General features: G+C 37.8%; 1 protein-coding gene across 1 annotated transcript in view; it reads right to left on the bottom strand.

The window, feature by feature from the left end:
- The window catches only part of USH2A (usherin), an 868259-nt gene that overhangs the window by 458644 nt on the left and 395847 nt on the right, over positions 1-13768 (bottom strand). The window contains exons 27-30 of the mRNA XM_053607912.1: positions 12808-13081; positions 8118-8321; positions 7910-7990; positions 5148-5342 (exon numbers count right to left, since the gene is read on the bottom strand). Coding sequence (XP_053463887.1) covers positions 5148-5342; positions 7910-7990; positions 8118-8321; positions 12808-13081 — 754 coding nt within the window. The remainder of the gene's footprint in view (positions 1-5147; positions 5343-7909; positions 7991-8117; positions 8322-12807; positions 13082-13768) is intronic.

Genomic DNA, 13768 nt, shown 5'->3' with positions numbered 1-13768 from the left:
ACTTTATGCATTTTATTTGACAATAATTGGTATTCAGTTGTTCAATTTCCAACCCACTTATTCCAGTTCACAGTCATGGGTGTCCTGAGTCTATCACACCAGCTCAGGGCACAAGGCAGGAACCAGCCCAAGGCAGGAGCCATGTCATCTCAGGGCATCCTCACACTCACCCAGGTCAATGATAGACCGCATCTATACCAGTGATTCCATAACATGATCATTCCATATTTTTACTGAACTTTTTCTATGTTTACATACACAGATGCTTACCACTGTGTTAAAACTACCTACAGTAGTCAGTACAGTGATGTGCTGAACAGGTTTGCAGCCTCAGAACAACGGGATGCACCATACAGCCTACCCGTGTAGTAGGCTCTGCCATCCAGGTCTGTGTAAGTACACTCCATGATGTTCTCACAGATGATGAAATCGCCTAAAGATACATTTCTCTGACAATGTCCTTCTCTTTAAGCAACATGTGACTGCACCTAAAGCAATGTGACTTCAAAGGCTAAAACATAATAAATGCAAATAATAAAAACAAGAAAAATGCAAACAAAAGATATTTTAAAGAGGAGTTAACATCTGACTTGTCCTTAGTTTTTGACATATTTGGTATATAAACCGTTTGTTCAGTGGTTCTCTAGTTTTCTCCCTGTACACCATTCTCATGGTTGACACGCCTTTTAATGACACTCAATAACACTCCGTACTGGTTGTCAATCTGGTGGATTCCCTCTTACAGAGAGGTATCTTTTAGAATCTTAGGAGAGACGAGTTTAATTTGAAAAACCTCTCTGCCCTCACTTACGGATTTGATCTTAACCTACGTGTAGAACTACTAATACACAGAATATGCATTATATATTATCAATATGGCATATCGCATATAAACAAATACTAACTTACCCTGAATGGAGAATATGAGTATTTTTAAAATCACTCATAGGGTATTTAAATTATTATTATTATTATTTTATTTTATTTTTTTTGTAGAGACAGAGTCTCACTTTATGGCCCTCGGTAGAGTGCCATGGCATCACACAGCTCACAGCAACCTCCAACTCCTGGGCTTAAGCAATTCTTCTTGCCTCAGCCTCCCAAGTAGCTGGGACTACAGGCGCCCACCACAACGCCCAGCTATTTTTTGGTTGCAGTTCAGCCGGGGCCAGGTTTGAACCCGCCACCCTCGGTATATGGGGCCGGCGCCTTACCAACTGAGCCACAGGTGCCGCCCGTATTATTATTTTTTTTTTAAAGATGTTATATTAACTACACAAAATATTTCTTTAAATCTGTTCATAAAGTCCAAATCAACATTTTTTTAAATGACAAAGTTGAGAGGTTGCATTATATGAGGCAAATGTGTATATAAAACTCTTCATACGTAGAAACTCTAAATCAATGAGAAAATATGAATAATTCCATAGAAAAGTAAAATCTACCTAGGCATGTCACAAAAAAAGTACAAATAGCCAATAAAGATAAAGATTACTTAATCTCTCTAGTAATCAAATAGATGCAAATTAAAACAACAGTCTAACATATTTTACCTTCAAATTTTCATTTATATTTAACTGTAACACTTGGTGTTGGCTAGTATGAAATGAAATGTACAATCTTGCATTCTGTTTGCAGGCAGAAGCATAATTTGTATAGCCTTTGGACAAGTAGTTGGCAGCATAAAAATCTCTATCCTGAGTGGCGCCTGTGGCTCAAAGGAGTGGTGCCTGTGGCTCAAAGGAGTACGGCGCCAGCCCCATATACAGGGGGTGGTGGGTTCAAACCCAGCCCCGGCCAAAAACTGAAAAAAAAAAAAAAAAAAAAAATATATATATATATATATATATATATATATATATATATATCACTATCCTTTTCTTGAGAAATTCCCACTTGTTAAGCGCTGCCCTCCACACCTGACAGACATCTGACAATTAGCATGCATACACTGCATTCTACCTGTCAAGCCCTGCACTGTGTGCTCTATACCTGCATTATCTCATTTAATCCTCACAGGTGCTTTATGAGTGGGTTATTTTTCATTTTCATTTACCTAAGAGGGAATATGAAGCACACCTTGGTTAACTGATTTATCCAAGTTATGTAGCTAAAAAGGGTTAGAGATGGAATATCCTATCACTTAATATTTTTAATATTACTCTGAGGTAAATATTATTCTCCTATTTTATAGGTTAGAATGTTAAGGAAAGATCCAGAAGGTTGTGTAACTTCCCTAAGTTGTAGGAAGGGCATGTAGCAGAGGTGTGGATTAATGCCTGACCTCCAAGTCCAAGAGTATATAATGCTTTAAGAGCCACTTGTTCCACTTCTAGGGATTTATCCTATGATCACTGTTAGGAATTCTCGCAAGGATCTACACACAGATTTCTTTTAACTTCTATTAATTACAACAGTAAAAGTTGGAAACCCAGACAAGGAGGGGAGACTGAGACAAAATGTGATTGAGAGACAGGCAGTAGAAAGATTTTGTGCCAGGTAATGAGATATCAGCAGCTCTGTAGGATAAACTCACGGCCAGGGAGCAAAAGAGAATTGTGCAAAAGATGAAGATGGCAGTTGTGCAGGTAAGAGATGGTAGTGTGGCCTGGCCAGTGGATAGGGGGAGAAACAGATGAATTAAACACCTAATTTGGAAAATAGAATTACTATAAATATGAGATGTGTAGGAGGAGGTGAAAAGTCACGAAAAACTCCCACATTCAATTGACTACGTAGCTGAAGGGATCATTTACTGATATCAGGAATTCAGGGGGACAAGCATTCAAGTTTGGATATGGTAAATGCAGAGGTTGAAAGACATCCAGTTGGAAATGTCACTCTGTCCCAAGGCTTACTGAATGCAGACACTGGGATGTCTAAGTGGGGTGTGCATTTAGGAGTCAACAGTATCTCTATGGTATTTAATGTTATGGGAATCAAAGCGGTTCCTAGAACAAGACGATAGCAAAAAAGTAAAAGAGAAAGAAAAGAGGGCCCAGTTTTAAATCCTGAGACTTTCCAATTTGTAAAGTCAAGCATCAGAGGAAAGAGTGAGCAAAGAACACAGAGAAAAGGGTACCCCAGAACGGGAAGGTAAACCACAGTTCACAAAATGGTGAAAAATCTATGTGCAGACTCGTGTAGAGCAATGAAGTTGAAGACTGTAAAGCATTTTTACGTATACAAACTTGGCAGTTGTTGTGTCCTAAGGAAAAGAAGTGAGCAAAAACAAGGTCAAGTGCAGAAGTGGAGACAACATGCCTAGATATGTCCTGCCACAAAGAAGCCTGGGAGGAGAAAAAATGGAGAAGTGGCCAGAGAGGAGCTTAGATAAAAGGAAGGGTTTTGTGATTGGTTTGGGTTATTTTGTCTGTGTTTAATGACGAAATATCACAGAGTTTGAATGATCTGGGAAGAAGCCAGCAGAGCAGCAGTTCTCAAACTTTGGTGTGGGTCAGAATTAGGCAAGGGTTTGTTACAATGAAGATTGCTGAGCTAACCCCAGAATTTCTGATCCAGTGGGTGTGGGATGGATGAGAGAATGTACCTGGATAGTAAGTACCCAGGTAAAGCTATTAAAGCTAGTCCTGGGGCCACACTGTACTGCAGCAGAGAGAGAGGGGGAGGCAAAAAAGGTAAGTGAGAGAAAGATAGGCCATCGGTAACTTCTCTGAAAAGACAGGAAGAGTCGAGGTCCAGAGGATTTGTGATGATTTTATTTTTGAAAGGGTAAGAGAAGCTCTGTGAAAACAGACAGACAAAAAGAAAGAAAAGTAAAAAAAAAAAATAGTAATAATGCAAATAAGATGATAGCAAATACCTCCTATATGTCAAAAACAGTTTTAAGTGTTTTAATTCATTCAACCCTCTCATAACAACCCCATCATGCAGAAAGATGCAATTCGTAGGTACATTTTGTAGTAAAAAAAGTAATGGAAATCCTGTTTAATAGATTCTTTTTCTTCTGTGCTGTCTAATTTGATGTAAAATGTAAGACCATCACCTCAGTAGGATGAGAAGTAGAGGTTAATATTCAGATAGTTTGGAAAAACATAAAACATTTAATGAGAAGAATGGGAGAAGAAGCTTATTATAGAAATATGGGAGGACTGGTGTCTGTACTGAGTGCCCATCTAAAAGGAGGATTGAGAATTGTTAGTGATTAAACTGCTTGATATTCTCCAGCCTTCGTTACCATGTACAACCTGGGAAAGGCAGGCCGTGGGCTTAATTAGATTGGGTTTTTAATCAGGTGGGTAAAATAAGGAAAAAGGAAATGGATAGTGTGACTGTTTCTTTTTTTTTTTTTTAATTGTTAGTATATTTGGAGTATAGATTCTAAACAGTTTAAAGAAGGAAGTAAAGACTTCAGAGAATTGACCAACTGATAATATTGAAGAAAAATATTTAAGTCTATTCCAACATTCATTACGATAGTTCAAGTTATACCATTTTTTGATAGAGTAAATCTATCAAATTTGATGGCATTTTACTATTTTTGGTCAAAGGCTTAAATTCAAGTTTCCATTTAAATGTGCTTTAATATTTCCTGAAGCTGAAAATGCTCTCACTAAACCTGCAGGCACCTGAACATGAGTTATGCGAGTGGCGTGTCTGGGAACATTTCACTCTAATAGTCCTGCCTGGCATCCAGCACTGTGCGAAATCGATTCGCCAATTTGCCAGTCAAACTGCTGGGGCTCTCAGACGCCTCCACCTTGAAATAATTAGATTTAATGAGCAATTTTACAATAAATAATTGCGGTATGAACTTGGGCTAGTCCCAAAGAGTAAACTTTTTGCATGGTAAAATACGTAAGCTTATGTGTATACGTAGGATTCCCCAAAGATATCTATATGGTGTTAAAGGACTCTAGCCACCTACAACCTAACCTTTGAGGGATGAAGAAACTATCAACCTTGTAATGAAATTATCCAGGAGCGCCCATGGGCATCATCACAGGTATCTTTTCATTCCACCTAGATACAGGTTTCCACCACATTAGATGGTGGTGGTTGTTTATAATCTGGCAAAATATGTGTATATTGGATGTGTTTTTTTTAAGTTTGCAGAACATTTTTATTTAAAATCAAAACCAAAAAGGAAATTGATAAGGTCCACTCTGTTAAAGAATCGCCTTTACCTGTAGAGGTGCTGGCATTGACAAACTCAGCACTGGCAGAGGGCACGCGGGGTGGATGGCGGATGCGCTCACTATAAGCTTTCAGAATGTACTTCTCAATTACACCTCTGACCACAACAGGTTCATCCCAGGTCACCTGAACGCTGGATCCATTTATGCTGCGGACTCTTGAGGGAGTTGGCACACTTTGTGGAGCTGTGCAAGAATAAAAGAGAAAATAGAGAGAATGGCAGTTCTGAGAAGACGATTGGCCCTATTCTTCACTTTTAATGGCCGCAGTAAATCAGACTCGACCATTAGCATAAATACAATTTATTAGAGTTGTAACTTTTCAGCATTGATTTAATATGACTGCACATCTTGAGCCATTCAGTTTAAGCGATATTTCAAAACCATCAAAACTCCATTGACGTAACATTCTTTCGAGTCTAGTTCAGGTTTTCCAAAAATATTTAATATATCCGACATATTTAAACATCATTCATAAAGAAGGAGGTGGATAGTAGGCAGATAACAAGTTTGGGCAATATAATGAGAGACCCCTTTGCAACAAGATAATTAGACTGTTATACATCGTGGCTTGACACTTTTATATCTTCACTGTATTAGCCCCCAAAACATCATAAATATGATCATGTTGTACTTGAATGTCTGGTCCCATTTTCCATATTCATTTTCTTTTTCAAACTAATTTGAAAAAAGCAAAGTTCTACCAGATATGAGATACGGGCTCTACTTCTGATTGCATTTTGAAGGTGGGGGTTGGGGTGGGGCTGGTGTCCTTGAGATTCTACCAAACTGTTTTCAGAGACATTTTCTTCAGAGTATTTCAAAATAATTACACACGATGAGGAAGTTTAAAAGAACTGCATAACCTTACTTATAAGCTGAGCCCCTTCATTTTAAAAATCTATAACCTTTAACTATTTATTAGATATTTCTACAGTTCTGATCAGTAACAACTTCATCACAGCTGACTGCACTGGGGACGCAAAGAAAGAGCCCAAGGAGCTCCATGGCAGAATGATGGATGAGAGCCCTGCTCTAACCGCTCATGGACTCCCGAGCCCTGTCGATGGAGGATCAGTCTGGTTTTTCCACATCAAATATCCTCCTTCCCCAACTTTACTGTTCAGACCAATAAAATAGGACAGCTTTGAGGGAAACAAAGTGAACATAAAGGACGAGAGGAAACACAGAGGAAGAGGACCAATCTCTGTGCAGTGAAAACACCACGGGAGCCTACGGAGAACACACAGGCGGCAGGACCCAGTCTCAAGTAAAGGGACAACGGGAGTGATGCTGATTTTATTAGTTCTGAAATGTGGTACAGGCCAAAGTACAGTACTATCTAACAGATGGTCTTCTCATAAGGGACAGAGCAAAACTGACTCAAAAATAATTAAATAGTGCAATTATTCTCCAACCCTCAGGAGCATGTAGCTGCTCGGTGCTGTGGTCAGGTTGTAAATACGAACTTATGGCATAAGCCTTTGTGGTCAGATCATTGCTATAAATTCTGAGCTCTATCTGTGTACTTTCTTGATGGTACTCAAAATGAGGACTATTAAGCTATGTAAGTGATACACTTTCTAGACACCTATTTATGTTACTGAATTATATTCAAAGCTGCCTTCAAAGTATATTTGTTAATAAAGGAGAAGAGTGTAAAATAGGGGCAGAGAATAGATAAGTAACAAATGAATATTTTATGTTGGAGCTTTCCTGTAGGTCTGAAGTTGAAAGTGATTTTATGAGATCATTCAGCTGGTCTTGCCTATAAATAGATGAGAATTTAAACCACCCTGGAAAGGTTTCTAGTTGTCCTCTTCTGGAAAATATGCAAGCACAGAGCCTTAAAGATTTTTCTTAGTGGCTCATCTCAGTATTTAATGATCTTTTAGATTAAGAAGATTCCTCAAAGCATGCCTGGGAGAGTAACACATCGTTGCTAATAAGTGTAAGAGAATATCTTGGTGAAAAGCATGTCTTTAGACAAATTGTTACTTGCCGAATAGAGACATGAGTGGCAATCATTTGGAGATACTGTCGCTTTCTGATAAATACTTTTCCCCAAATGGTAGAACGCTATTGAGTCACAAAACTCTTTGCGAATACCTTCTTGAAATGGAATTATGTGAAAGGATTTTGTGGCCATAGTTACAAGAAGAAAATACTTATAAATCAGTTATCTGAGATGAGATCTAAAGTATTCTCTCTCCTAGTTGTTTCTCTTCTGACTCTAAAACCTTAAAACCTGCTAGCAATTTCTCTCTTAGGGGAGTCATCCGAAGATCCTAATAGGCAAATATCCATGATAACAGCACATTTGCTTCCAACCAGGTACAAGCTTCAAATGTGCTCTCTCTACAGCAGAGGCAGGAGAGTGCTGCCCCTCTAATAGTAACCCTGACCTCTGACCTCAGCTGCTTGGGCTCTACACAATCTGTAAAGCTTTCTTTTCCTTAGACACATTACATCAGCTGCGGCTATTATATCCTGACAAAAACCTGAACATCCTTTCTTCTGCAACTAAAAAGGAAAGAATCAAGCCTGAACAAATATTTAGCAAATTCTTGAAACCCAAAGCACTGATCTACTAAGGTTTAGCCATTGACAAAATCCATTTTCAAACCTAGGTATACTTCATCATAAGATCACCAAAATACTCCTTTGTCAGGGTAATAGTATTTCCTTTTCCTTGCTTGCACAAGCATGTACATGCGTTGCTTATACCCATTTTTAAGGCAGATAGAATTTACCTGCTCCTGTTGTGCGGCCTCGACTCCAATCACTATGTACTGAACCTCCTTCATGAGAGGCTATCACTCGATACAGGTATTCTTAAATGGAAATAAGACATAGAAATATTAAAATGTTACTCATCTAGGCTAATGGAGATCGGGCAGGGAGAGAAAGGGGGACGAACAGGAGACAGGTAGCACTTAACTTAGAAGACCTCCGCATTACCTGTGAAGGGCTGGAGACCGCTCTCATAAACACTCTGCTCTTTTCCCTGGTAAACCAGGATGGAGTCATTTCCCCTGCAGTTAATGCTGCTGTCAGTTGATAGGCATCCATCCAGATTGACTCTGACAGCACCGCTGGACACAGATGCCAAGTTAACGACAGCACCCCGTGTAAATTTAACATCCTTCATGCAACCACCGAAACCTAGCAAATAGTAAGGGATTAGTATCACATAAAGGGCCGCAGTCATTAATTATCAATCTTTCTTTCCCCCTCTGCAGTGCTACATTTTAGGGAAGGGGGTTGGTTAGATGCAATTGCTAAGGAAAAGCTAAGACATGCTTTATGTCATCTCCTGATTCTTATCTGGCTAAGGTGGTTGCAAGGAAATATTTATATTTCTGTTATTTGGAAAACATATACATGGATAATTATAATTCAATTTTTGATACTGAAAGCATTTATTTTACCTCTTTAGGCCCACATTTTCTAAATTCTGTTCCTTCTCATAAAATAAAATGTAGGCAGTTCTGCATTGTGGTAACAGGACGTGAACATGTATCTCAATTCTAGAAAATTAAGTTATATGAATACTATGTAAATCAGTGTTTGTTAAATGCCAGAAAATAATATTTGAATTAGTACAATGATTAAACAAGTTCATTGGTGAAAAATACACTGAGGGTTTTATGCAGGATAGCAGGAGAGAGAACATAGTTTCAAAATATATTAGAATCCTGAGATATTGACATGAATTGCATAATATTCATTTCAGAGACATAGAATTTAGCCCACAGATTTACTCTATGGCTGTGCTCTACCATTTGTCCTGAGTTTCATCATGTTGAATATACAAAATGGTCACCACTTATGCATTCACCTTAGTATGACGTCCAGCTTTGTTAATAAACAGCAGGCTCTGAGGTTTCCTGGAATGGATATTCTATACCAATAACCTTAGAACCACCCCCATGTAGTCCACTGCTGTGAAGTTTAACAGATAATGTGGATGAAGTGAATTTAGAGTATTTACTACTTTTTTTGTTAGCAAACAAACTAAAAAAAAGGGGTGGGGGGCATCTGGTCAGCCAGGGAATCACAGTTGCTTTGAATCATGCTGTCTTTTTGTAAACAGAGATCAGCTCAATGAAGTTTGGCAGTAGTCTTTTCAGAAAAGTGCATAAAATTGAGACAAACAGGACTGAGTTTGCGATTGTTGTGGCACACATAGACACACTCACTGTGAACAAAACCCTGGGAAGTATAAAAGTCCTCAAACGCACGATCAGTTCTTGCCAAGATTAAAGCACATCAGCAGGAAATGGAGATAAAACATAGCACAATGCTTAATAGTAAAATAAGTTAATAGTAACAATGACCATTGTGTTCTCTTCAGCATTTTAGATGATGTCTTAGTAGGTCTTCTAACAGATTAAGTTGCAGCCTATTTGCTTTTAAATGCCTTTTGCTATTATTCACATTTCTTTAGGCCCAACTGATCAATGGTGCTAGTCTATCTTAAACTCACAGTAGACATTCAGTAAGTTGGGTGAATTGAATTGAATATAGTAAAGCTCAAAATGGAAACATTTGCTGCAAAATTTATAAGCTCAGAATTCTAAATTATTTGCCAGCAGTAATTTTCTGAAGGCCTATAGCTGGGTTATCTAACTTTCTGTACTCTAATTTCCCTACCAACAAAACTTGCACAGTGGAAAAGCAACTTTGGCAAACACGTAAGTGCCGTTATAAGACATATCACATTACTGTTTGAGAGGTATATAGTTCCGGTTTTGCAAGGCAGAGTTCTGTGGATGGATGGTGGCATTAACTGCACAACAGAGGGAGTGTAATTAATGCCACAGAACTGCACACTTAAAAATGGTTGAGACGGCGATTTTGATGTTATGTATATTTCACCACAGTTTTTAAAAAATTGAAAATTTTAAAAAATGTCATAAAAATTCACAAGACGGAGTTGTAAACTTGGGAAAGGCCACTGACATATCTGACTTCATTTTATAGATAAAGACAAAAAGGTCCAAGGTGATATAAAATGAGGTTTTCCATACTTATCCTCCTAAGAAAATGGTCTCCTGGTCTCAGGCCTTGGAGGTGGAGCTACTGAGCTCCAGTGCAGGGTCCTGACTGCGGCACAGTCAACTCTGCACCACTGGAAACGATTGTTAGTTGCCGTCAACATTTGAATGGAATGTGAAGATAAGACTAGTGGAAAGGCATGTTTGTGAGAGGAGTAGAGACTTCCTTTTCTTGCTTCCTTTTGTAAGAATCAGAAAAGGCCTCCTAACCCTTACCACCTACTCCCACCACTCCTGCCCCTCTGGGTCAACCCAGAGTTCTAGGTTAACAATCAAAAGACATTTTGCTGTCTTCTAGGGGAGGCAGTACTCCACCAGGGCACTTGACTTGGCTAAAACCTCCACTCCCTACCCCTGCATAGAGGGCTTTGAGCAGGGCTCAGCCTGGGGCACCATACTCCAAGGCCCAGTCACACCCACATAGACAAAACTGATTGTCTTAAGTCATAGGTCTAAGACTCTCCCAGAACCCAAGGTGTCATATCCTCAGCAAATTATGTTGCCTAGCTTTTCCCACAAAAAAAGAAAAAAGAAAAACATTAATTTGTATTTGATTCAAAGGAAGATTATGCTAATGGTAAAGAAAAAGAGCATTAATATGACCACAAAATAGAACTTTTTAAAAAGGTACCACTTAAGAAGCAAACATTAATTTGTATTTGATTCAAAGGAAGATTATGCTAATGGTAAAGAAAAAGAGCATTAATATGACCACAAAATAGAACTTTTTAAAAAGGTACCACTTAAGAAGCATAGAAAAGGAAGAAGAAATATTTTTAAGACTATTAATAGTGGATTGAAAGAAATACAGTTTAATTGTACTGATAATGTGCAAGTTTACTTTGTAAGTAATGTTACAAAGATCGGTATCTCTATATTAGGGGGTGGGTATCAGAAAACATGCATTTCTAATAACCTGTCCCAGAGATTTCAGTGTACGTGAAGAGTGATAATAATAACAATCATAATAATGAGAGACAATTTTGACATCTATGTTCTAGTTACTGGTCTCAAACCACAAAAAAACACTTCAATACTTCTTCAGTGGTTTAAGAATCACCAGTATGGATGATACTACAATGATAAAAATTTAGTATTCCCCATAAATAAAGTATCATTCAGTACCATAGACTTAGTCATAGTCAAGCTAAAATCATTCTCCTTGGGTCTATGGCTTTAAACCTGGATCATTATCATCTTACAATTCCAGTTCCAGCTGTGTCTCTAGGACCATCAGCAGTGATGAGTTTAGGTATAAATTCAAAACACAAGGCTGGATATGCAGGTTTTTTTTTCCGTGTGTGTGTGTAAATGGGATAGAATTATCTCCCTCAAACAAAGGGTTTTCAAGTTCTTTCTAATCTCAGAAACTTGAAAACCTGGAGAGACTTATACGAATGTAATATTTTTTAGCTGCTGTTACATCTTAAGTGCCTTGAAAATGTCATTACTGTCTTATCCCCGAGTTATTCATTAACTCCTTACTACTACACTTCTGAAAGTCTCCTAAGAGCTTGCCATATATTTTCTGTTCAAAGTCATTTAAATCTTTATGTACTTACCAAATAGGTAAAGACTGCTTCATAGAAATTTTAACCAGTCACAGTGAATAGATTTTGAACACATAAAAATAATTTTCTGCATGGGAGCATGGTTGGTCACAAGTGCCAGAAGCCACTGTGCTTGCTGCACTTCACAGAGAAGGAGCAGTGGCCAGTGCCCATCACCTGACATAAAAAGGAGCCTGAGATAGCCTGACCGTCTGCATATTGGCCATCAGACCTTGGGCAAGTTACTTTTCTTTCTAATTCCAGTTTGCTTATCTGCAAAATGGGTATATAAGTTAAAATGCCTAATTCGCATGCTTGTTTTGAAGACTGAGCCACTTTTTCTCATGTGAAGCTCTCAGAACCCCACTTGCCATACAGAATGCAGGCAGATGCTGTTAGGCTGATTACATTAGTAACTTTTTGATGACTTGCAAACTTAAGTGAGTTAAATGCTTGCTTTAGTTATAAATAATGAACCTTTCCCTTTTTGATAGCTATGAATAATTAATAATACAGAAATTTTCACAAGTATGAGTCAATCATATATACCCTTTTATGTATTTTTTTCCATATAAAACAGCCACTGAAATAGTATGGAAACAATTGTTTTCATGTCAAAGAAAAAATAATGATGAATGTAACTGCCATTTTCCCTACTGGTGCACGCCAACCTAATTTGTTTGTTTCATCTGTAAATACAGATAATGATCAGTATGTGAAAGAGCCAGAATAACATGTGTTTTCACAAGGAAATAGATTTAAACATACTATATTTATATTAATTACTATTTGCTGAAGGTACACTGAAATAAATATATTGATTATAAAGAGAATGGTGGGATACTCTCAAGAGCTACATACAAAACTATTTGAAAAAGTGTTCTATGATTATTTTTTAAGGGCTTCAAATTCTCCCCCAAAGTGGGTATTGGTGAGTATTGATTTTAGCCCAAGTCTATTACTGTCTTGAAACACAGAACCACCAAATGCTGGTAGGACCAAGGCTGTATTGATTCGTGATTTCCTCCAGACGGTGTTTACCTTGTTCCAAACTCAAGTGTTGATACAAGTTCTGCAGCTCCCATGGAATTCCTCCCACATAGATGGGTGAATTTACCGCCAGTGCCTGGGCTCTCGAATCGGACACACGCTCCATCAATCCATTCATGTTTGCTGATACGGAAGAGCCTTCCTTTTTAACAGTTACGTTATTCCATTTTCCATCACAATAGGATAGTCCCAGCCATAGCTCCACATGTGTAAAGGCAAGACTGGTATTTAACCGGAAGCTCAATATTCCACTCTTCAGCTCCATCTGTATTTTATATTAAAAAAGAAAATAGGTATATAAAAAGGCAGTAGAATGGCAGTTTGGGAGAGAGCAGAAGGTCCGTCTCCTAAAGAAAAGAAACATCCCTGAAAGCACTCAAGCAATCAAGCTCCACTTGATTCTAAGGAGAACGGGCGTAACATAAAATGAAAGACTTTGCAAGCTTATAATTGACTTGGAGAATGTTGTATTGAGTCAAACAATTTCATACCCAATAATGATTATGCTGTGATGCAATGATATGAATGTCATATAAAACACAAACTTTTTTGATACACCATAATTAAAAGATTAAATCCTAGATAACGGACAGAAAGACTGAAGAGAGCAGATAGTTTGATTATAATGAATTTGAGTTTCCAGAAAATAAGAAAATACTACTTGATATATCAATATAATTTGGGGGAAATATGACAAGATAATAAGAAAATGAAATGCCAGCCTTGATTAAGCTGATTTCAACTGGTCAGTAAACTAAATTTCAAATTTGTAAGATATATTTTGATTCATTGTTTTATTCTAAATCTGTAGCTAACATAATTGCTTCTGTCTGGATTCTTTCAGGATACTGTAGCATTTTCTAATATAAATGTATTTCACCCTAATTTTTTATGGTAAAAGCAATGTGCTCAGACAATTTTCCTCAAAGTGATACATGATAATTTTTTAACT

This window comes from Nycticebus coucang, chromosome 10 (genome assembly GCF_027406575.1).
Source record: "Nycticebus coucang isolate mNycCou1 chromosome 10, mNycCou1.pri, whole genome shotgun sequence".
Taxonomy (NCBI): domain Eukaryota; kingdom Metazoa; phylum Chordata; class Mammalia; order Primates; family Lorisidae; genus Nycticebus; species Nycticebus coucang.
The sequence above is the reverse complement of the archived record's forward strand: the minus strand, read 5'-3'. Positions and strand labels throughout refer to the sequence as shown.